General features: G+C 41.3%; 2 protein-coding genes and 1 long non-coding RNA gene across 7 annotated transcripts in view; all 3 read left to right on the forward strand.

The window, feature by feature from the left end:
• Window positions 1-3,059, forward strand: part of antxr1c (ANTXR cell adhesion molecule 1c) — a gene marked incomplete at its 3' end in the record, with an annotated part of 72,473 nt that extends 69,414 nt beyond the window's left edge. The window contains exons 19-20 of the mRNA XM_080454737.1: window positions 219-322; window positions 2,967-3,059. Coding sequence (XP_080310863.1) covers window positions 219-322; window positions 2,967-3,059 — 197 coding nt within the window. The remainder of the gene's footprint in view (window positions 1-218; window positions 323-2,966) is intronic.
• Window positions 1-26,103, forward strand: part of LOC308104040 (uncharacterized protein) — a 383,068-nt gene that overhangs the window by 255,309 nt on the left and 101,656 nt on the right. The gene's annotated exons all lie outside the window — the stretch shown is intronic.
• LOC308104722 lies at window positions 3,953-9,362 on the forward strand. Its single transcript, XR_013934846.1, has 3 exons — window positions 3,953-4,024; window positions 4,158-4,507; window positions 9,233-9,362. It is a non-coding gene; the product is annotated as an uncharacterized lncRNA (long non-coding RNA).

Here is a 26,103-nt window from a genome sequence, read left to right on the forward strand (position 1 = left end):
AATCACCGATGCTTAGAGCACTTGGCACAAAACACCTCATCACTGTTGTGCCAATAATGATGGTAAAGCATACCCCTTTGTGTGATATTGCAAAATAAAAACTTTAAAGTCAGCTATCACTTCTCATCAATATAATGAGAAAATAATGCTATGGTTCAATATATTGTATCTCAACCTATCTGTCTCCCTTTTTCCCCTCTCTCATGTTTTTCAATCAGTCATGGATCTCGTAGACCCCATCTTGGACAAAGCAACTTCACTCTCCCCTCTCTGTGAGGATGCCATGCGCAACAAGGAATGGCGCCAGGGTCTGGTCGAGCATGTGAAAGGGCTGAAGGGATGCCTTGGAGGCGATCAAGGAAAAAGGACCTGGTCAGAAATCTGCTGATGTGGAGGAGGCCCTCTGTGAGGTCAAGACCACACTGGAGTCTGATGAAGTTGCTGCGTTTGTTGAAAAATACACCTCTGGTTGGGGACCTCGGGACTACGGGAATGACTTTGACTGTTTGAACAAATGTCTCGACAATGCATTAAAGAAGCTGTCCAGTAGCCTACTCTACCGAAACCAAAATCACAAGCTGTTTGAAGAAGACTCTTGTTTGGCAGAGGATGAAAGCACACAGGGAGGAAGAGGATGTGTAGTGGAATAATGCTGGGGGGAACGGCTTGAACCCCTTCAAGGACCTCAGGGGTTCCAGGGGGTCCCCAGAAAAATTAGCTAACACAGCATCAAAATCAGTTTAACCACTTTAACCATATCTTATCTTATTTTAAAATTGGCTAATTAGAGGGCGCACGGGCGGACGGACCTCAGCCACGTCACTATGACTCAGACATAAGACAAACCCGATACACCATATATAGGCAAATAATGGAGATCCGGTTGTCCAGAGCCACAGATCTGACCGTTGTGCACATATGGTCATGTGCATTTATGGGACGGACCGACACAATCGTGTGTACAGACACTGTGCGCAGAGAATGGGGTTTACTGCACTATGAGGTGCACACATCCACGGGTAACTACAGTAAGCCTTGCATGGAGCCCATAGGGTAGGACTAGGAGCCTATCCCCTGTGACTTGGCGTTAGTATGTCGCAGAGACAACCCTTGATGCTGAGTGCCAAGCAGGGAGGCACTGGCCATTGGGCCATTTTTTATAATCTTTGGTATGACCCGGCCGGGGAATCGAACCCCCGACCTCCCAGTCTCGGATCAGACACTTTAACTACAAGGCCACTGATAATTATAACTGAATAAAAAAATCAGTTGACCTTAACTGGTAGGCAGCTGATCAGTGGGCGCGAGGTCACAACATGCTTTCATCTCCCACACAACACTCTACAGTCCGTAGTGATACAGTCTGTTGGCTTAATAAGAAAAGATGAGTAATAATCATATTAAGCCATTTAGGCCTGCGGCCGATTCTACAAATTCCTTCTAAATCCTAACAGTTTTCTGACAAACCTGTTGCTAAATAGGCTATAGCTAAAATCTAAAATGTGCATTATGTTTGAACTAATTATTAAAATTTTCACAATGTATGCTTTCCAGTGTTATTTTATTGCAAATAATGTCTGAATGCGTTCAATTTTATGCATGGTTTGTATACATTTTTGTATAACTGCTCCAAGGATATCCTGTCTTAGCCCATCTGACTCTCTGTGACACCACACACACACAGACAGACAGACAGACAGACAGACAGACAGACAGACAGACAGACAGACAGACAGACAGACAGACAGACAGACAGACAGACAGACAGACAGTCAGTGCAGCTTACTTGTGGCACTCTAGAGGAAGGAACACTTCCCTCCTGTGGTTGGAGTCTTAGCTGAGGTGCTGGAGCTTAACAGTACTAGTAAACTATACTGTTCACACTCAGATCTGTGCAAAAGTCATTTATGCTTTTGGTCAGACACCATCTTAAAGCTACTTGTTGTACACATTAGAGTATCCAAATAACATCAGAATATCAACATGCACTCAATATGTATTTTATTGTATTGTATGGTATGGGTATTGCATACATTGTTGATTATTGAGCTCTGCGGATCACTCAAAGCTCTTTAAAACCTGTAGATGGAGTGTATACTTCAGACTCATTTTTGTTATGATACAAGTATAATAATTATATTTGAATGACTTTTGGGAGGGCAGATACCCATAATGTAAATCATAATAATTAATAGAAAAGCCCTAAGAGTTTTGACCGGTTAACCAATTCTAAAGCCTATCAAAGGGACCGACAGTTGCAAGTTCACACTTTTGTGCATGACGTGCACGTGCATGAGTGAGACCTGTGTTGGCCATGTCCTAAACCAGACTTCACACCCACAAAAGCAGCCGTTTCCTTCTGCTTGTTTTTTGTACATTATTATTATTAAAAGTGTTTGCGAATGCTGATAACTTCATTTGCTATTTTTGCCTTTTGGGTCATCTGAATACTTTTGAGTTGATCCCTTGTTTCTTGTTAAAACTGACTTAGCCATGCCTTTGCCAACAGGGGGAGCCCTGCCTGCCCATTACAAAGGACTCGGATGTTAGCAGAAGTCAGGGCCAGATCCTGAGTCCATGGGATGCTGCGCCTGAGACTGCCTCACGCCCAGGGTCAACAGGGTTAACAGTTGCATATTATGTATTACATACAGTTTCTGTACGTACATCCAACCTTACTGTAGTGACCTGTAACCAGTTGTTCTAGAGCAGGGGTAAGAAACCATTCTTTAAGATCGACCATTGATGCTGAGGGGATTTTGGTAGATTGTGGAGCAATTTGAAAAAAGAGAATAAAAAAACAAAAAAACATTCATATAGTCCATTGTCCAATCATGCTTGGGTTTGCTGGTTTGAATGTGAACCCCAACAAATCATAACAGGGGTACATTGTGAATTAATCCAGGAATGACCCTGGCAAGCATATACATTTATCCTGTTTAGCAGGTATACTACATTCTTTCCAGCCCGGCATCTTCGACGTAAGACCAGAGACGAGCTCATGGCTGCACGACACTGAGCTGGCCATCTGTGGATACATGAAAGAAGAAGAGAAGTGAAGAAAGGGAACTTGGAAAGACACTTTCGGACAAACCTCAAACCATTTGACTAGATTTTCCAGCTGAAGACAGACTAAGGAACTGGAAATCTCAATCAGGTATACGGCTCATGAAACTCGATCAGGATTTTATAAGTCCCATGAATAATTTATCTTGCCTTTATTGCCTTTACTGTTCATATAAAGCTATACTGACTTCTGTATTTGCATATAAAATGTAAAAGCAGTGATTTCCTTGTCTGGTGAATGTAGATCTCAACCACCAGTCTTGAAAAACGGCTGAGTAGATCCTCATTCCCAAAAAGGTCAGAAAGGGCATCAGAAGTAAATATTAGACTTTCATGAGTAGAAGTGATTGTTGAGACTGTTGGGACCCTGAGCAGAAAACTACATAGGGCCATTGGGACCTTAATAATAACAATATCACATACAGTTTATATGCGCTTTTCTGAGTACTCAAAGTCGCTTCACAAAATAGCAACAAAATAAAAACAAATTAGCCTTCTTGAATGAGCCTTCAAGGGACACTTATTGCTCTGGGTACAGTGGTTTCCTACTTTTCCCATTCATGAAATGTATCTCTCTATACGTGGGGTCTTTTTGGTTCAGCTTCTGAAATTCAGGGTCTGGAGCAGTAGGTCTCAGTTGGCCCATTTTTCTATGTACAATGGAACATGTGGTATTGAGTTACAGTAGGACTGAGGGAAGGACAGTTTTTGTTTGTTTCATTGCATGTTAAAACACTGACCACAAAATGTGGCAAAGCGTCATACAGCTCAGGTGTCACAGAAAACAACCACAACATGAAAACATTTCACTCAGCTAACCAATCACATTTTGTTTATCCTTTAGTAGAAGTCTATCTGCTTAACATATTTGACATCAGTGTCAAAGAGCTTTGTCACTGTCAACTTCATTCACCATCAGACATGGCAAAGCTGCATCTGCTTTTAGCTGCTCTTCTAGGTAACCTTTAAGTCTTTTTATTGTGTTTTGATATTAATTATTGTCATTATTAGGTTGTTATTTTTTGTGGAGTTAAACTGTGTGGAACTATGTGATGCAGTTTATTACATTTCTTATTGTTTTTATGTTCCAGGTGTTTACATCAGTCAGGATGGGGTCTCTGGATTAGAAGTGGAGTTGACAGTCAGACCAGGAGACAACATCACTCTCTACTGTGACTGCAGAAAATCACCTGTAGTTTTTATAGTGTGGTTCAGAACTGCTCTCATAAAAACCAACCTACTCTTGAAATTGATGAACAAAATCTCCCCCTCTAATTTAAAGTATAGCAAATCTACTGAATCCTACGATCTACTGATAGAGAATATAACTGATTCTGACCGTGGTCTCTATTACTGTGGAACCAGCAATGGTTTGTGGAGGAGTCAAACAAAGTTAAACCACTCTACAAATATGGCAACATCACCACAAGGATTTCATTCAGTAAGTACTGTATTGATTAATATTTACAATCGGGTGCTTGGGTGCAGAAGTGTAATTTCAGGTGTAAGCACAGATAGGTATTCCTGCTGAGCATTGTTGCTGCCTGTTGCACCTCCGACGGTGCTGCTAGGCTGCAGGGTTGTCAGCCGTAACCACCGTTGATTGATGTGAAGGGTGGCTCCACCACTATCTCAGGGATGTCTCCCTGACGCGTGGCCTTCGGATCAAGCCTCACTTGTGTCTAGGATTGTGTCACAGCCACCCCTCATTTATCAACGCGGTGCAGCCCAAATAATGGGCGTACGGCGAGATCACCGCACCTTTCGGCATTTATCAATATATCCTGATGTGGGCTTCATCCTACCGTTGGCTGATATCTCACGTCTGGTAGAGACCAGTTGTTGACGTTGGCTGCACCCGTGTATTCCATCCTAGGACCTGCGGAGCAGCATTGTAAGACTGTCTGACAGGCATCTGGACACATAATCCACTCCTAAATGTATATCTACATTAATAAATAATCCCTGTGAAAATATAACATTTTATAAAGTAATTTAAACAAACTGCTTTAACAGTCATTCAGATAAGATTGTAGATCTGGCTGCATTGAAAATAGCAGATCTACAAGCTCACAAGGCAGCGTCGCATCGCGACACGTTGTGAGCTTGTAGATCTGCTATTTTCAAAATATACGAGCGCTCGGGAGTTTAGACCGGTGCAGCGGCGCTGCTGTTATCTTTTCATGGCCACCGGGAGGATCAGACATTTAACCCACAGTCCAACACACACCAGCCTTCATCCATTAATGTTCTCTCCAGGCTATCTCTCATTAATGCGGAGCGGGACGGGGACTCGCCCGCCCGACGGTCCGAGTCTCACTGGGAAATGGGAATAGCCTGCATGACGGCTTTATTAGTGTAACTCGAACGCGCACTGCTCGGTATGGTTAAATAAATTAATATACAAACGTATTCCATTCATGGCGATATGATTGGTATCATAATATGTCATTCATGTAGGCTACAAGCCTACATCAGGCACGCCGGAAGGGGTTAAATAGTGGGGGACAGTGATGACGTCATTACTCCCCCCGCCCCCCCACCCACTGCGTCGCGGGCAAGTACGCGCGCGAAGCGCAAGCGATTTTTATTTTGCTTAATTAATTCATTAAATGACCATAAAACAGCATTAACAACACTCTACCCATCCCAGTGTGTCCCATCCTCAAATGGTTTACTTAAGTAAAGGTATCAAGGGTCCGAAAACTTTTTTTTCACTGTTTATTGTGAAATGGGACCTTCTGCATAATGAGTAGCCTACTTTTACCTTTTGGTACTTTAAATACATTTTGATACCAATACTTTTCTACTTTTACTCAAGTACATTTTGAATACCTTACTTTTACTTGTAACAGAGTATTTTTACTTCGCAGAATTGATACTTTTGTTTAAGTAAAAAATGTGAGTACTTTTTCCACCACTGGTATTCAGTGCATGCAGTGAGTGACTGTTAGTGCACACAGGACGAGGGAGTCGAGGGACACAGCATAGCGACCCTTCATTTCAATAAGGGCAGACGGCAGAGCCAAAACCTGCAGAACATGTTTAGCACACCCACAGAGATCACGACTTGTTTATTAGAGGCATTAGCATGTCTGGCTGGCAAAGATTGTACCGCTGACGGATTACATGAAATCCGTAGCGGACACAGTGGGGCGTTGTGTGTGTGAGAGAGAGAGAGAGAGAGAGAGAGAGAGAGAGAGAGAGAGAGAGAGAGAGAGAGAGAGAGAGAGAGAGAGGAGAGAGAGAGAGAGAGAGGAGAGAGAGAGAGAGAGAGAGAGAGAGAGAGAGAGAGAGAGAGAGAGAGAGAGAGAGAGAGAGAGAGAGAGAGAGAGAGAGAGGAGAGAGAGAGAGAGAGAGAGAGAGAGAGAGAGAGAGAGAGAGAGAGAGAGAGAGAAGAGAGAGAGAGAGAGAGAGAGAGAGAGAGGAGAGAGGAGAGAGAGAGAGAGAGAGGCGTGTGTGTGACTTGACAGGCAGCGAGGCGAGGCGAGCCGGCGAAACTCTTTCTTTTCGGTTCTTCATGTCGTAAAATCGGGGTGTTACCAGAATATTTAAGGGCGTGTTATTTAAATGACTCTCGTTTTCAGACGTGAGATTTATCAAAGCTCCGACCTGATGTATGCTAGGATTGGCTGTGTAGGATCCTTTGATAAATGTGACTTCGACGTTGGTGTACGGCCGAATATATGGAAAAATATACGCCGGTTTATACGCTGCGTTGATAAATGAGGGCCGAGTGCAGTTATAACGAGGTGATGAAGCGCCGTAATTCTTTTTCTGTGCACCACACATCTTGATCAAACTCTTAGAAAATTTTTTTGACCAATGACCAATATTTATGGGTCGCGAGTAAATATCTATGATAACACATATTATTTCCAAATTTTTTTTTTTGAAATTTTGAACAAAAAGCACCTTTCATCAATTAAAAAGAATTTTAAAAAAAAAATCAAAAGTATTTCATAAATAAAATGAAAAAAGGTAGGGTAAGCGATATCTTTTGGTATATATATATATATATTTGTTTTGTTAAAAAAGGTTAAAGTACTATATTCTGGTAGTAATCATTAACTACAGAGCGTTTGTTTGGTCACAGGGGTCTCTCCAGCTCTTTTGTAAACAGACCTTTTCAGGTAGGGGACACAATTTAAGCCAATCAGGAGAGAGCACTGAAAATCCATTTTCTGTTTACTAAAGAGCTGGAGAGACATGGGAGACACTTATTTTAACCAAAGCAAATAGTACCTTTATTGATTTCCATAAATATATATATTTTTAGAGGACAACTTCGTTTTTTTTACAATAAGGGTTATTTTTTTTGTTTGTAATGATAATAATTCAAAGATGAGTGTTAAAAAAAAACATTTATTGCTTTCTATCGTTATAGCAAATTTGAACTGGGGGGCGGGAGCATTTGGTTAATTGGTAAAAAATGCATTTTTTTTACACATTAATAACATTGGTCTGTTATAGCGCCACCAGGAGGCCGATTTTTGCAAAACTAATTTTTTGATATTATTCTTACAGCTTTTGTCCTATCATCACATTAATCGGTTCACAGTATCTCTATAGTCATGTAATCAAGACAGATTTGTTTATTGGCTAAGATTTGCTTACAAAGTTTTGCACAAAGTTTGCACAAAATGTCTCAAATCATGAACGCAGCGATTCACGATTGCCGTGAAATAGTGCACGCACATCCCCTCTAGACCAAGGAAGAAATGCCACAGAATCCAGGTAAAAAAATATGTTGATTTTATGACCTACAGTTCAAGAGTTATAGGCCAAAACGTGAATCTGCTTGTTATAGCGCCACCAGGAGGCTGATTTGAAAAATGTAGGGTGACATTTCTTCCTTGGCCTAGTGGGGATGTGCGTATGAAGTTTCACGGCAATCGGACACTGCGTTCATGATCTGAGGCATTTTGTACAAAACGGGGCACACCGGAACTTTGGAATCTTAGCCAATAAGGATGGAATATGAATTCCATCCCATCACACAATCCGATTTGTGTGATGTAAGGACAACAAAAAATAGTTCTGCACAAATCGGCCTCCTGGTGGCGCTATAACAGACTGATGTGAAAAATTTGGGGTAGAGGTTCTGCCCCTGACCTCCGTGCCTTTGGCCTTGTGAATATAAAAATAACCTGCTTATTGTGTAAAAGAAAATCATTTTGACCAATTACCTGAATGCCCCCGCCTCCCAGTTAAAAATTGCTATGACAATAGAAAGCAATAAATGAAAATGTTTTAACACTCATCTTTTAATTATTATCATTACAAACTAATAAAAGTTTTTAAAAAAAACGAAGTTGTCCTTTAAGTTTAAGAAGTAGTGAAAGTAGCAGATCTACAAGCTCACAATGCAGCACAAAGTGACGTGTTATGAGCTTGTAGATCTGCTGTTTTTCACTAGTTTGGGTACCGTCCGGGCAAATGTCTTATTTCTCTCTTGGGTCTTGAGCTAAAATGTTTGGGAACCACTGGTTTAGAGGAGCCTTGTTGTCCCCACACTCGGTCTCCTGTGTTATTGTACTTGTGTATGTGGAATGAGTCCCAGAAGAGAACTAATAGACTAATTAATTTCTGGTAACAGACAAGACAACACGTCTAGTGCCTATAGTGTTTATAAAATTAAAAAAACATTTTTAAAACTCATTCTGTATTCCCAATATGATACAGACATGGGGTGATTACAATACAAATAGTAACTGGTACGAGACAATGCCACCTTTATCCTGAGGTATGGAGTAGGCACCTGAAACTATTTTTTTTAATTTATTTTTTTTAGATTTGTTTCATTTGATAGAGTAATGTTTCCAATGAATTACTTGGTTTTCAGGGCCTTTGCATCGAATACTACTGCTACTACTACTACTGCTACTAATAATAATAAGGGTAATAATAATAATAATAATAATAATAATAATAATAATAATAATAATAATAATAATAATAATAAGGGTAATAATAATAATAATAATAATAATAATACATCAATAAATAAATACAAATAATAATAATAATAAAACCCTTAAAGGTCTGTAACTCTGAGAGTTATGGGGGTCCTTGAAGTAAAGTTTGAGAACCACTGGACTAGACTGTATTAGAAATGAAAGTACTTATACTGTACCATGTGTCATTATCCATCCATTATGAACAGATCATTCTCTTAATGACCTCGCTGACCGTGTCTGCAGTGACTGTGGTATGAGCTGGCTCCTGTTGGTTCTCTCCAGAGCGATGAATCTTCTCCTCCTGCCCTGTGCTTTCTATATAGGAACCATCTGGGGTAGGTCAACATCAGTGGTGGAAAGTGACATTAACAACAAGAATATTTACTCAAGTACTGTACTTAAGATACATTTTGAGGTTCTTTTACTTTACTTGATTCTTCAACACCCTATACTTCTAACTGCACTACATCTCAGAGGCAAATATTGTACTTTTTACTTGACCACAAATATTTGAAAACTTTAGTGACTATTAACTTTGCATATTATTATTAATACAAAACCCCTATTCTATAAAACAGCAGTTCCACAAGCTCTGGTATTTTCCAAATAATTTTACCACATATTTTAATATCTTCAACAATGTATGAGTACTTTTACTTTTGGTATAATTAAGTACATTCTGATGCCACTACATACTGTATGTACTTTTACTCAAATAAAATGTTTTTAAGGCCCTAAGAAGGTTTAATTTAGCTTACAATTGAATCATTAGTAGACTTCACTTATGAAACACATGTCTCTCTCTCTCTCTCTCTCTCTCTCTCTCTCTCTCTCTCTCTCTCTCTCTCTCTCTCTCTCTCTCTCTCTCTCTCTCTCTCTCTCTCGTGTCTCAAAGACAGTTGATAAAATGAGTATTTTGATCAATATGATTAAAACAAACATGCTTGTATGAATTATACTAATCTCATTTCTAGTCTAATAGATTTTCCTATTCTCTCATTTGTCTTAATATTGTAACCAGGGTACAACCGTAGAAGGAGAGAAGAACTTCAGAGGAGAACCAACTGAACCAGGAACAAATTATTTGAAACATCACAACTGTGATGAAACTGACATTTGAGTTTGGTAACAAATTATTCCTGCTGTATGACTGGTAATCTATGGATACAGGATAGGATATTTTAGGAGACATGTTTTAAGGAGCTTAGGACCCCCTTGAAACGAGATGCTATTAAGGGGCTATCCTCTTGTTAAATTTCAAATAAATAAAGAAATAACCTTTTATTTTTGTAATTGCTTGCATCAGCTTTGCACATAAAGGATTAAGCCATAGCCTACCAACTAAGGAGTCTGGGTAAGCTCCTGTTCACCACCACAGAGACTGTTGATCTTGTTTCCTAAAGTATATAAGTTATTTATTACTTATTTGTTCCTCACTAAAGTTTAGTCACCCACCCTGATGAAAAATGTGTGCCGCAATGTGTATGTGCATTTTTAACTTCCTTGTCATGCGTTAGTCAATGCAATAAAGGCTTTTTAATTGGTTGCTTTTCTCTTTTGTTATTCGACATTTACATTGGTGCGTAGTGCTGATACAGTATGTTGATCAATGTATACTACTGTCACAATTCAATAAATTAATACGTAAATAAAATTAATCTCAGGGTGGTCACACTGAGCCACAGTCACCCATGATGACATTAGGCCTATGTCAGGGGCGGATTTACTGTGAGACACAGTGAGGCCAAGGCCTTACCTGAGTGAAGCTGTGCCTTCCTCCTTCAGCCATGGGCAGAAGATGTTTGTATATGCTATTATTAGTAGGCTATCGCCCCTCGCCTCAAAGCCAACAGCCTCTATACATCCTGCCTGCATGTTGCCTCCGACGGTTTGTGATTAGTATGAAGGTGTCTGTCCATCTCTCCATTCACAAACCCGCTTTGGGACGTCATAAACTCATGACACACAGTAACAAAGTCCCTCATTCTTGATTTTTGATCAGGGGTCATCAACATGTCCGTACAATGGACAAATATGTTTGTGGCAAGACTTGTCTATGTCTGTGGTACTTTTTTCCTTTTTCTTTTTTTACGAAAAACATTGTCTATAATTGCGTCTCTTTTTTTAATATTCACAATTCTTCAAAAATGTGTTTGAATAATTTTGGTGACTCATAAAGTATCAGGATGACATGCTATTTGCTACCAAGGCAAAGAAGGAAAGTAATGCAAATTTTCGTCAGTTGAGAGAAAGTGTTTCAAAATGTCCAATAATAACAATAACTCAATTATAATAACACTCAACAAGCATAATTCATGGAAACCCTTGATCCACAGCCTCACTACCAGACCTCCTCCTCACCTCTGATCAAAGTTAGGCACCTTTGCATCAAACTATTGTGACACTGCATTCCTTTCATTCAATCCTGCCATGCCCTTCATGAATCACTCATCATGTACATAGTTTTCTATTGTTCCATCTGCATACTTTCTCAACATTTTTGAGTATGTTCACCGTATGGAAACCACAACTATTGAAGCTACGTTGACAAACTATAAAACTAGTTTAGCTAGTAGAACTTCCTGTCACCTCCTGTCCTCAAGTAACACTGTCCTCTGAAAAGCCATCTGTCTATACTATAATAACCATATGAAGTATAATACGCACCCATTCACCTTTGCAGGTAAGTGGCTCTTTTGCTCCTGCAATGTAAGATGGAAGCACTGTCTGTACTGATAAGACCCAATTATTGAAATCCCAAACATGGAATATACTTGGACCATGCCACATATAATGCCTGTCTCAGGACTGCCCTGCCAGTATACAGTGGATAACTTCCCAGTCTCCAGGTTTTCTAAAGTCTAATCCCTTTAAATCTGACATCCCAATTTTGGGCATGCCATTTTAGGCTAAAAAGAAAATAGAATTGCTGATCTACAAGCTCACAACATGCCATGATGTGTTGTGAGCTTGTAGCTTATTGTTTCCCAAAAAAAGCGTCTCGTTTTAAAATGTGTAGTGCAGTGGAATAGAGTAGACACTATGGCACATCAAGAGTCCATAGTACTGTATACATTTGGGGGTAGGCCTAAGTATGTGCTTCTGGTAATATTATTGCGCATTGGGGGAGAAAGAAGAGGCACCCGTTGATGCTTCATAATTCCATGAAATTATGACAGCGTCGGCCTCTTTCCTACCTGGATCTGACACTTTGACAAGTGAAAGTGTCCATCCATGTGATTTGGATTGTAATCGCTGAAACTTAACAACACGTTGGTTCATCGATAACATCAAACGGAGAATAGATCAGGATTTAACTCCCCAGAGTCCCCACAATAATCGAGTAACTGACATTTTTCCAAACCCGCCACTTTCATAACCCTCCTCTAACATCCTGCTATGTTAAGAGACTTTTCTCCGCAACAAACATAATACAGACATGCCTGAGATCACCTTGACTGGTCGCTTGCACTTGATACTTTTCTCATTTGGATTACAATGACATTATCAGGGATTTAAACTTTTTGTTTTAGCCTGTTATTGTTTTAGTGTTTTTAATTGTCTTGCGTTGCCCTGTGTAATTTGTATTGCCTGTTGTATGTTGATTGATCTCGTAAGTCGTATCAAAGTAGGGTGACCATGACCGCACGTCATTTGCTGCATGTGCGAGCCTTGCACTGCCTGGCCATGATCTTTTCTCACATAACATACTGTTGGTAACAGGTCTGACGCTTTGAAACCTATAGTCACTTTACAAACATACAGTACATACTTCACGGAAAGCACAAAAGTTAACATCATTGCCATGTTCAAAGTATTTAAAATTGTGATAGCTTTAAACAATTTGTAGATGCTTGTCTCATTTATAAGGATTTAAATGGGCTTGCACCTTCTCCACTGAGCCAGTTCATAGGGGGAAGGGAGAGTGGTGGCAGTGCACACAGACAACTACCAGAGGTGAGTGTATTGTACCATACAGACGTTACGTAGTACGTTTGGTCAAACAGTCTTCTCTGTTAGAGCCTCCCATCACTGTAATAGTCTTCCTACCGAATTAAGAGAGAGCACCAATTATTGTCTCTGTCAGGTCGAAGGCGTGGCAGAGACTATGTTTTGCACCCAGTCCATCCGTGCGTGTGTCTGTCTGTCTGTGAGCAGCTAATCTCCGGCACCGTTGGGCCGCTCACAGCGAGACTGTGCACACTGCACACACACTCCCTGGATGTCAGAGCAGAACCTCTGCCCCAAATTTTTCAGATCGGCTTCAAAAAGTTTGCAGGGGTGCTCCATTTTGAACAAAATGCCTCAAATAATGAAGGATTTCCGTGAAATTGTGCACACATATTCCCACTAGGCAGAGGAAGAAATGCCACTTGAAATTTTTCAAATCAGCCTCATGGTGGCGCTATAACAGGCCGATTTGCGTTTTCACCTATAACTGCACCAATCTGCAGTAAAAATCCTTTGCTCTGCATTTTTCACATCTGCCTTTTATAGCGCCACCAGGAGGCCGACTTATGTAAAACACATTTATTGATATTACTGCTTCAGATTTGATAAAAATTTCACGCAAATTGGTACACTTGATCACATGAGTCATGTGATCAAGCCGGATCTGTTTGATTGGCAGATTGACATATAAAGTTTGCAGGAGTGGCCTGTGCCTCAAATCATGAACACAGGGCCCGATTGCGGTGAAACTTTGCATGCACATTCGCACTATACGTTTAGGAACGATTGCCGCCCTTTTGACAGTGCCCTATTATAGCGCTACCAGGCCAATTTTTGAAAAACACATTTTTGCAATTCTTTGGACTATGATGCATTTACTGTATGTTTTGTAGAGCAAACCCGTCGTCTCATACTGTCATCTCATACATAGCCTACTGTCTTCACACTGTAAACTGTGACCTGTCTTACTCTTCCGGTATTTTTGTCCCCGCCGGGCGGGGCCTCCTCCTCCCGTAAAATTAGCAAGTGACAGTCATGGTCTGAATTTTTTAGATTATGTTGCGACATAAAATCAACCTTGGTTAACAATTACAATGTTAAAAGGGCCCTCCCCCGCAATTTTTATTTATTTATTTTGCCTGGGTTGGGCGGGCCCCCAACGTCATGGGCCCCAACGCAACTGCGTCGTCTGCGTCACGGCAGTGACGCCCCTGGTATGCATACAGGTATCATGTATCAACAAAAACAGAAAACAGAAACCAACCTGCATATTTGGAAGCGTCACTCCCTCCCATCTTTGATGCATAGTTTCAGATGAACCCAGTCGCCATTATGGGATGTTGTGTTGTTTAAAAGTTATTAATTTGCGATCATAGGCTACACTCTTCTGCGGACAAGATGGGGTTCCTGATCCTGAGTGCTCCATTGTGCATCTGGCTGGCAGCAGTTGGACTCAGGCTCAGCATGGCAAATAAGTGATTCAACTTGCCACGGGAAGATGTTTTGCAATTTAGCACTTTTGCAGTTTATAATCACCCAACATTCATCACTTGTTTTACTTCTTCATGTTGTTTTTGACACCTTTATATCTTACATTATATGGTGTAGAAACACATCATCATGTATAGTTTAGGGCTGTGCCCCACTGTCTTTACTGTGTTTATAGTAGCTATAGAAACAGGTAGATTCATTGGTACTCCTGAAGAGGATGTTTATTATGTAACTGGGAAGAAATTGAAAATTCGGTTTTACTGTCCATTATATGAGGAAATAAGAATTTTTTTTTGTGAAATGTCATCTATTTGTGTTAACATTTTGGGGTTAGATGATTATGGATGACTTAAATTGTGTTTTAGGAAAAGTATGTAAGGCTTGGGGGGAAAATAAAATAATTATATACATTTATTTTATCTATGCCAGTGCTACTCATGTCAACTATGTGGTTTGGTTGGTTGTGAGGGGGGGAATCTATCTAAAGATACAGAATAAACTGGATTTGCAACCTGTAAAGTGAACTGATCCTGATAGCATTGTTGCGGACGCATGTGCAGTTGCGCACCAGAGTGAACCAAACCTCTCCATGGAGTAAATATTAAACTAGAAAAAGTGCTCCTCGGAGCACAGGTCTCCGCCAGGTCAGGTACGTTATTGTGGCCTCCTGGTGGCGCTATAATAGGCCAGTGTGAAAAGGGTGCCATTTCTTCTTAAGCCTTTCACAGCAATCGGACACTGCATTCATGATTTGAGGCATTTTGTTCCAAAAATGTGTTTTGCTAAATTAGACCTGCTGGTGGCGCTATAACAGGCCAATGTGAAATGGGTGGCATTTCTTCCTCGGCCTAGTGGGAATGTGCGTGTGAAATTTCACGGAAATTGCAAGCTGCGTTCATGATTTGAGGCATTTTGTTCAAAACGGACCAATCCTGCAAACTTTGTAAGCCAACCTTAGCCAATCAGGATGGAATATGGGAAATCGGACAGATCCTGTTGATCACATGACTGTAGAGATTTTGCATGACGTTTGGATAAAATCTGTAGGAGTAATGTAAAAAAATGGGTTTTGCACAAATCGGCCTCCTGGTGGCGCTATAACAGGCCCATGTGAAAAATTCTGGCAAAAGTTCTGAATTGGCATCGAGGGAGTGTGTGTGCACAGTTTTGCAGCGAGCGGGCCAACGGTGCCGGAGATTAGCTGGTAACACACGGACAGGACACACACACACGGACGGACACACGGATGGACACACGGACGGACGGACGGACAGGGGGTAAAACATACTCTCTCGCCATGCCTTTCGGCCTGGCGGAGACAATAAACACCGACCAACAGCACGGAATACGTTGACACAAACACACTGGAACGATTTAGTAGCACTTTATAAGAAAACTAACACTTATGTTGATTTAATGTTAGTACATTTTTTTATTGGTGGACATGCATTCGTGGCAGGTTATAATATGGGCTTTTTGGCTAGCGTTCTGGCTATGCCACTGGTTGTATTGGTGATTTTGTTAGTGGTGGGACGCTATTTTAAAGACGTCACGCGCACGTCGCTTAACACCTACACAGGTCACACAATGGACAATTGATATGCATACATGTTCATTCATGCTGGTGTGACAGCTGGCAGTCGGGAGCCTTTGTAAACTTTGTTGAGGTGTGAATTAAGCGTTGTTTTAAATCGATGCGTGTGCGTGCTCCTGCTCAAAAAAGGCGTGTTACCGCGTCCCATGACCAATGCATCCCTGGTGACGGACAACGAGCCAATGGCTCTAATTAATGTGGTGGAGTGAAAGTCCAAAGTATCGCAAAATGCAAATACTCGAGAGGGATACTCTGGGCCCTATTCCCAGGGACATTTGAACAAACCACTAATTAGGGATTTCGGACTAGGCAAGAGGCGTTTCCCCGCAAAATTCGGTATTCTATGGCACCCCCCTCACCCGCCAAACACCTGAGCTACCCGTTACATTATGCATAGGTGTGGTTTGGGCGTTACAATGATAAAACCAATCACCGTGCCAGAAGCCATTGCCTTTAAGAGAAGACTGCGCTAGCCGTCATCCCGATCCAATATATGCTCTAGCCTATCTACCTGTCTGCACTGTTGCCTGGTCTGATTATTATAAGCCACATTGGGCTTGTTTTCCTTCTTTTTTTTTATTTTATCCAAATACATTTTTATATTAATTTGTAGCCTATTGTGTTCACAATAAGCTTGTCATATTAGTCAGATCCGGAATAGTATATGAAAGCCATTTAAAATATGTATACTATTGGTACACACTGGCTGCTCCCAAATAATTAATTACATCATGTTGCGACAACGCTCCTACGTGGTACACAGACAAACAGTAGCACTGGGTATAATAAATTGGACAGTTTTAGGAAAGGTCTATAGCCTATGTACTCACGTTGGCTGTTATCGTTCTATTTCCACCGTTCTAATGGATTCCAGGGGTGTGTAAACATCTCTGTAGTAGCTCCATAGTTTCCTCTGAAGTGACGCAGTTAAAGTTAACTTACATCCATATTGTCCCCGTTATCTTTCATCATCCACCTTTGTTCAGTAATCCCGAACAGAGCTAAACTTTAAGTTTACATCAATCAAAGCCTCTCAAACCCAGACACATTGCTGCGATGCGTATGTGCGTCGCCTATACCTACCCAAAATAACAGACATACAAGCTATCAACGGCGCTGCATCATGTCGTGTCGACAGCTTACATATCTGTTATTTTGGACAGCATACAATGAGGCGCGCGCGCGCCACGGAGTAGCCTATCACTAAACCAAAAATATTACATTACGTGGTCAACAACATAGCCTACTAGACATGTAACTTGCTTGGAGCTTTTAATGCAGTGGTTCTCAACCTGTGGGTCGAGACCACAATGGAGCACCCAACGCCTGGCGAGCTTGTAGATCTGCTATTTTCACAATATTTATCTGTGGAACCGAGTCAAACAAAATGGGGGGGTCCCCAGTTCAAATATGGTTATTTTGGGGGGTCATGAACGTAGCGTTTACGCGGGGAATATAATAATAATATAGCAGGCTAATATATATAATATAGGCTATAATATAATATTCACCCGCACGTCCCGCAGAATGGGTTTAATGAGACAGCAGCCAAAATGAAAATCACACTATGATCCGATCATCTTATAAAAAATGTAAGTGCTTAAGATTTTAGCCCAAACCCAACGGGACCCGACCCGGCCCGTCGGCACCGGCTGAGCTGGGTCTACGTTTTTTTTACATCCAAATAAATTCACATATTAATTAATTTGTAGCGTAGGCTATTGTGTTCACAATAAGCAACTTGTCATATTAGTCAGATCCCCAAGAGTATATGAAAGCCATTTAAAATAGTTATATATTCCTACACAGCTGATGCCAAATAATTAATCAACAGGGCAGCGCAACGCTAAAGTAGCCTAGGTCAAATCAATCACTGTCTTGTCATGACGCAGCAGTAGAGAGCTCCCTTTAAAGTTTAAACCATAACATGACATAAATAATGGATCTTCAGAACTTTCTTCATGTCTTTTTCACCTCAAAGTAAATGTTGGATTACTTCTTCAAATGAAAGCACAGGCAGCGGCCAGAAGGTAACATTGGACGTGATTTCTCCATTGCAAAAATGATTACGGTTATTCTATGAAACATATATTTCATAGAATAACCATAATCATTTTTAAAATGGTTATGGGGAAGTGTATATATTTATATAGCCCTATTTGCTCCAAGCTGTTTTTTAAATAAAATATAGACTGTTAGGGTAGAATGACTCCTGTTCTTAACGAATTACCAAGATTTAATGAGAAATAAGGCTTCTTTAGAAAAATGACTGACGGGCTGGGCTGGGTCTAATTTGTCAATTATTAGTCGAGCCAGGCTGAAATATTTAGGGGATATGAAAGCTCTAGTTAGTAGTTTGAAGTGCTCATGTGGCTAGTTGCTTCTTTTTGTTTTCATAGACCTGCGGACTGCGGTTGCTTATTTCTCTCCAAGGCTGGCAACATGGCTCATGGTCCAACGCACAAAGCCATTGTAGTGTCTGTGTGCACTTGACGGGTGATTTTATAAACCAGCGGGTGCTTTTAGAATCCACTATCCTCCCTCCCCAAGCCGTACCCATGTGTGGGTTGAGAATTTCAATGTGGGGGATATAGCAACAACACGCCCACGGGCACACCTCCACGCGCAAATAACGGCGTCGGCATAATGGTGACGGGTAGAGCAGGTGCTAGAATAACCTATTGGGGCGGCGCAGGTCCATTATCCCGATTTAACGGGGAATTTTTGGCCACAGAATGGGGCCGTCAGTTCCTTAAGTACAATACTCAAGTAAAGATACTTTGTTACTGTATAGTAGTGCAGACCAGAGTTCCAGCCCTGCGCCGGAGGGAGATGTGACTTATATTCATTCTGTATTCATTCATCGTATGACATTGACATCTAGAAAACAATTAATTTCTATTGAATCAACTTAAAAACAGGGGGTGCACACAAAAACCAGAGTAGATGTTAAAATGTCACCAGAAGTGTTTTAAAGTCATGTGAAATACCCTTTAACTGACTGATTTATTTTTTTCTCTACACAGACCAACAACTGGAATACATACCATTGGAAGGACGCCTTGAATTACGTCTAGATACTAAATCAAATTTCAAAATTGTCAAACAGCTACCCTCAGGCCAACAAGAACCGGTGGCAGAGTGGGTTCGGAGCCCGCCTAGAAAAGAGGAAGTCTATGGGACATATAAAGGCCGCACAGAAATGGATGAAGAAACTGGAGTCTTTGTCATCAACAATATGACCAAAGAAGACAATGGCTTATATTTGGTGCTTGGTGAGAACCCGAATGTACAACCCAAGTTGGTCATCCAAGTTGAGGTCATCAGTAAGTATGAATTGTGTCAAGGCTGTTTTAATGCACATCTGTATTTTCTGATGTCATCAGAAGAGAAGAGAAAATCATCACTTGTTTTACAACTGTTAAAGGAGCATTTCACTCATTTTAAACCTTGTCTTTATATTGGTCCTCACTAATGCTCATTATGAGATGGCACCATTTCTGTCTACTCACTCTCTCTGTCAGAGGTGTGGACAGCTCAGAAACCTGCCTACCGATGATATCATCGGTGGTAATAATATATATACATTTTTAATGTTTGTAAACAAACAGGTATAGATATTCTACCCGGAAATACCTGTTTGTTTGTTTGTATGGACGTTTCCACAATATAAAACAAAGTGTCCAGAACATTAGCTACAGTATTGTCTAGTTTGCCAACCTGTGGATATTAATAACAAAATAATATATTTCTAATAGTCAGTATCATAAGTGTCCTGTGCTTCCAGAAATAGGGTTAATGAATAATACTGCTCCAATGCGACGCTGCCATTATTATCTACCCGGAAATACCTTTGTGGTTGTGGTAGCCTGCGCTACAGACAAAAAGAAAAAACGTCTCCATACATTACAGCATCTCGCCCCAAGCTTAGGCAAACACGTGAGCAAAATACATGCAATGACATTGCAGGACATCACTAAAAGGCCTGATACCGCTACAGTGTCAACAGTACAAACAGTAGAGTGACCACGCCCTACAGTGTTACTAAGAAAACGCTAGCTGACTGTCCAGGAAGAAAAATGCTGTGGTTTCCATTAGCACATCGCAAGTAATGGGGCACTCGCATGATGGCGTATACATTAAGATAACAGTCTGCTCATTCAAGACTAATTGCTTGGAAAAAACAGTTCACTACAGTATGGACACTATCTGGCATGCTTACTGTGCGTTCTCTTGTATTTCCTTTGGCCTGCACTGTGCAAGCACTGCAGGGTGTAGAGTATTGTATATTGTATATTTTTTCCATTACTGATGGTGTTTCTTTGAGTGTGATGTCTTTTACCCTCCTGTATCTACAATGCAACTGTACCTTAACTGCTGTGCTGCCTTTGGCATCTGAATTTCCCCTGCAGGAAGAACAAATATAGTCCTATCTTATCTTATCCTCCTGGATGTTTTCAATGAGTTTCTTAGTTGTCTTCATTCTTTCTCCTAACAGAGAATGTCCCAAAGCCATCAGTGGTTTACAGACCATCTTGTTCACCTCAATCTACCACCTGCTCACTGGTCTGTGAAGGAAACATCACAGATTCAGGTCCAGTCACCTATCGCTGGAAGAAAGATGAAGGGGAATGGATGGAGTCTGGACAGAACTGGACTATCACCAACGATGGGGAATGGAAGAAGGTTGAAAAAGTCTTCTGTGAAATGAAGAACCCAGTCAGTGTGAAGCAGAGTGATCCCAGTGACAACCCGTTTTATATAAAAGGTATGTTTGTGTTATTATAATTTTTTTTGTCTGTTATGCCATTGGAGTATATTTCATAACATGATATACACATGTAAGCCATATTTCACAGGGAGCCTACAGTCAGACAGGAGAGGGGAGAGGTGCCGGTTTGTCTGAGCGGGGTGTGGGGTACTCTTAGCATTGTCTTTGTCTTACCTGGGAGAGAGAGCATGTGTCCCCCATCCCCCTTCCTGCCCCATACGGTTGTAAATGTTTTGGGCCGGGTGGGGGCTCACCTTTGAAGACGCACCCATACCTGTACCTCCTCTTTCTCTGAATGTGCTATATAGCCTGTACTGATTTGTGTCTAACTGTGTGTGTCACTCAGCGGCCGTCAGGCTGCTGTGATGGGAGCTGAGGCTCCATAGGAAGGCTGTTTGTACTTGTAATAAATCGGAAGCAAAGAAACCTCACTGACTAGTGATGACTCCATTCATTCTACAACCATTCATTCTCACCACTGGAACAACCAACTAACTACAATATGGCGTTGTTGGCAACTACAAAGGTGCAATAGAGCCTTTAAGTCTGTGTTTTTTTTCAGATACCACATATGGGTTGTCGGCAGTGGAACAGATACCACATATGGCGTTTAAGTCGGCAGTCGCGTTGGTTTGTTTTTTGGGGGCGCAAGTCTCCAGGGATACTAAGCCAGGCGTCGAAAGAACATGCGGCGGACGGCACGACATGACGACGACTTTTCGAAAATCTACAGGGAGAGGACCTCATGACCAGATCTAGGACGGCTGCACGACTCATCTGGCTACACAACTTATCTTCTGCGATCGCTAGAAGGGCGCGCTGCGGTGCTGACGGCAGAGCGGGGAACCTGTGGATGGACGGGGTTCTTCGTGGCGGGTATGTTGTGAGGAGAGGACAAGCGGGTGCCAGCAGAGTGGAGAACTTGCAATGGTGGGGTTCTTCGTGGGGAGTGTGTTATCACATCTTCGGCGATCGCAAGTAGAGCGCTCTGTTGTGAACATGCAGCTATCTGTTGGACAATCTGGGAACGGCACTGGGCAGCACGGCGAGGGTGAGAAGATGACATTGAGGGAGACTGCAAGAGAGACATTATCGAGTGGGACGCTGCACATATGGGACCTGGGATTGTATTTTTGTGATAATGGTGGGTTAGACTGTGAATTAGGGGATACCTACTAGAATTAACTGTCCCAATATCGACTGATGTAATCACTGATTTGCCCGCCTTTTGTTTATCTGTAGTGCATAGGGTGGCGGTGTTGGATTAAGTTAATATTTTTTTGGAGTTTGGACTTCTTTTTCGATGGTTCTCATATCGAGTAATATAATTGCTTTGATGCCCGCCTTTTGTGTGTTGAGAAGACCGGGCGACTCCCGTGACGAGGTACATGGAGGGGTGGCGGTGTGGGAACTATGTGATGGGATTGTTGGAATTTTATTAAACCTGGTGGGATCTCTGGGTTGGCTGGGTAATTCACCGTGTCGCTGTACTATGTAATCTTGGTTCTTGTATGTGCATTATTTCTGTATTGATGTTGTTTGCTGTTTTGGTCTTCCTGAATGTTTTATTTTTGTCCTGGTTGGGGTTCCAGTCGCTTTTCATGGGGGGCGGTTCTTTGTGGTTCTTTTGAAATATACGTGTTTGTGGAAGACGTTTAATGTCTCCCATGGGGGGGTCTGGAGTATATTTCATAACATGATATACACATGTAAGCCATATTTCACAGGGAGCCTACAGTCAGACAGGAGAGGGGAGAGGTGCCGGTTTGTCTGAGCGGGGTGTGGGGTACTCTTAGCATTTTCTTTGTCTTACCTGGGAGAGAGAGCATGTGTCCCCCATCCCCCTTCCTGCCCCATACGGTTGTAAATGTTTTGGGCCGGGTGGGGGCTCACCTTTGAAGACGCACCCATACCTGTACCTCCTCTTTCTCTGAATGTGCTATATAGCCTGTACTGATTTGTGTCTAACTGTGTGTGTCACTCAGCGGCCGTCAGGCTGCTGTGATGGGAGCTGAGGCTCCATAGGAAGGCTGTTTGTACTTGTAATAAATCGGAAGCAAAGAAACCTCACTGACTAGTGATGACATTCATTCTACAACCATTCATTCTCACCACTGGAACAACCAACTAACTACAATATGGCGTTGTTGGCAACTACAAAAGTGCAATAGAGCCTTTAAGTCTGTGGTTTTCAGATACCACATATGGGTTGTCGGCAGTGGAACAGATACCACACCATCTCAATAAATACCCTTTACTGTTTTATTGGAAGAGAATGTTCCATATTGTGAAGATACATTTGTATTCCTATCAGCTCTACAGTATGTGGTTGTGCCTCCATTGATGTAAACAAATGATAGTCCATTGCTGCACTACTACAATATAAATATATACTGTGTGCACTTGACACAACACTGAGGGGACAGTTTATACATTTGGACCTCAATCTCCCCAGCCTAGCCTTCCTAATGTGTAAGAAAGTTGCCCTCGCCTTTCGTGTTAGCAGGTCAAATTTCTCTCTCTCTCTCTCTCACACACACACACACACACACACACACACACACACACACACACACACACACACACACACACACACACACACACACACACACACACACACACTTTAACCGGACCCTGTAATAACAAAGGCTTATTTGTCTTTTTATTTAAAGGAAATACACCTCGGCATCGTATTATTGTAAGGATTATTGTTCCTCTCATCATCCTTATCGGTTTGATCGGTTTGGGTGTGAGATATTGTAGTAAGTATCTCTTCTGATTTTAAGTTACATATAACATACAACATGTTTTCAAAGTTACTGCTCAGCAGCTACATGCAATTTCACAATCAAACGTTAACTGTTTTAACCCATTTAGACCTAAGGTCGATTTTAAAAACGCCCTCTAAATCAGAAAATCTTCTATTTTTTATTGTAATCCTGTTGCTATACGTAGCAACATCTAAAATTACACAGATACTTTCCCGGCTTTAAAGGTATAACAACGTATAGGCTTTCCCGGTCTTAATAGATTAATCTTTACTTGTTTATAATGTGTTTAATTGTATACACAAGGGAAGTGACCTTTCACAATTCATTAACAACATTTGGGTAATCTCGTCACACGACAAAAGCAACAGAAATATGGGACATATGCAGTAATTAAGCCTATAGAGCTGGTGTTGATTTACTAAACTGACGGTAACTATGTGAAACAAACTGATCTTTTCCTCTGTACTCCACAAATGCAGATGCATCTTCGCCAAGGAATGAAAATGAAGGTACTAATGGTTTTTTTTTGATAAAATGTCCACACAGAGCTCCAATTGAGCATTATAATATCTGCTTCTCATTTGTTCATGGAAATAGCTGACTGTGTGTGTGTGTGTGTGTGTGTGTGTGTGTGTGTGTGTGTGTGTGTGTGTGTGTGTGTGTGTGCGTGCGTGCGTGCGTGCGTGCGTGCGTGCGTGCGGGGACCCCCAACCACGTAGCCACGCCCCCTTATAGTCCCCCATTCAAACCCATGTTAACAGTTACAGATCCGGTTAAGAGTGCAGGTTGATGGGTGGACATTTTTTTTGGGTGGACTTTTTTGTGGGTGGACCATTTTTTTGTTCAACTTTTTTTTTCCCAACTTTTTTTTTTCAGAATTTTTTTTTCACAACTTTTTTTACACCCAAACACTCTCTGAGGGGTATGGAGCTCAATGGTGCAACCCGGAAGTGGATCTCTTCACTTCCGGTTTAAAAAGTGCCCAAAATGCTCCGAAACTTTGCGCACCCCCCCTAAGTGGGGTCTGCCAACAAATGCATCAGACGCAATAGTGGATGTATCACTTCCGGTTTTTAAAAGTGCCCAAAATGCTCCGAAACTTCGCCTACCCCCCCTAAATGGGGGTCTGCGAACAAATGCGTCACATCCGGAAGTGGATTTATTCACTTCCGCCAAAATGCTCCCAAACTTCGCCTAAATGGGGGTCTGCGAACAAATATATAATGGTCAGTTTTTGCCTCAGACCACCAGAAGTGGGTGAAACAAGCACTTGAAACCATTTGAGTAATTGTTTATATATATAAAAAAATCACACACAGTGTGAATTTTTATATATAAACAATTACTCACTTTTAAAAAAAAGTGCATAGTCCTATTTATAGGTTATTAATTTCATCATGTGTCTCGCTAGCCAATCACAGTGCTGAATAGAGTCAGCCAATAGAGTCAGCCAATCACAGTACAGCTAGGGGTGTACTAATGTAGGGGTGTACTAATGTATGAGCCAATCACAGTACAGCGAAGGGTGTACTAATGAGGTGTCCCAACCCCACTTATAGGGGCGCCCAAAAATATTACATTTTTTTCAAACATTGTTTTAGATGCTCCCTTTTTCCTTACATTTTTCTTTTTTTTTTCTTTTCCTTTTTTAGGTTTCGGTTAATTACGGGGCCAGAGCTCAGCTCTGGACCTGTCTTAATGTTCCCCTCTTTTTTCTTCTGCCACTTTTCGCAGTTCTGGCTGAACCGTGCATACGCTTTTTACGAAACTTGACCATATGGTAGATGGTCATGAAAAACTATCAAGAAATAATTCTCACAATCTTTCGTCAAAAGGTGGCGCTATAGCAAAATGCCAACTTTGAACAGGTACAACTCATGCCCTGTTTAACCTACAGCCATGAAACTTCAATAAACATATGCGTCTACTCATGATCAACAACTTTCACACTCTGACTTTTGACCTCTGACCTTTAGATCTCCCACCATTTTGAATTTATGAAAATCTCCTCCTGGGATTTTTGAGTAATCTGCACGAAACGTTTTACACATGAACTTTGGACCTATGCCGACAAACATGTGCAAAAGATTTTCCATAAGTGAAAAAAATAAGCTTTAATGAGCCAATGAATATTGCAGTTGTATTACAACTATTCATCTGCCCCTAACACATACATGCAGACTCACATTTCTTTGAAACTTTGCGGTAATGTTGAGGGTCATTCCAAATATCACTGAAACCAATCTTATTACAATTGGTCAAAGGGGGGCGCTATAGCGATTTTTTGAAAATGCAAACTTTAAACAGGCAAAAGTCATGCCTCGTTTGGCCGACAGCCATTAAACCTGCTTACACATGTGCCTTGACTCATGAGGAACACATCTATCACGTTGACCAATAAGCTCCGCCCTTAGATTGTCCGCAATTTGGAGCAGTTTGAAAAACACTTAAACCCAGGATTTTCCAGCTATTTGCGTGAAACTGTATCATCTGTGTGAT

This window comes from Gymnoscopelus braueri (genome assembly GCF_963280865.1).
Source record: "Gymnoscopelus braueri genome assembly, chromosome: 17".
NCBI classification, from domain to species: domain Eukaryota; kingdom Metazoa; phylum Chordata; class Actinopteri; order Myctophiformes; family Myctophidae; genus Gymnoscopelus; species Gymnoscopelus braueri.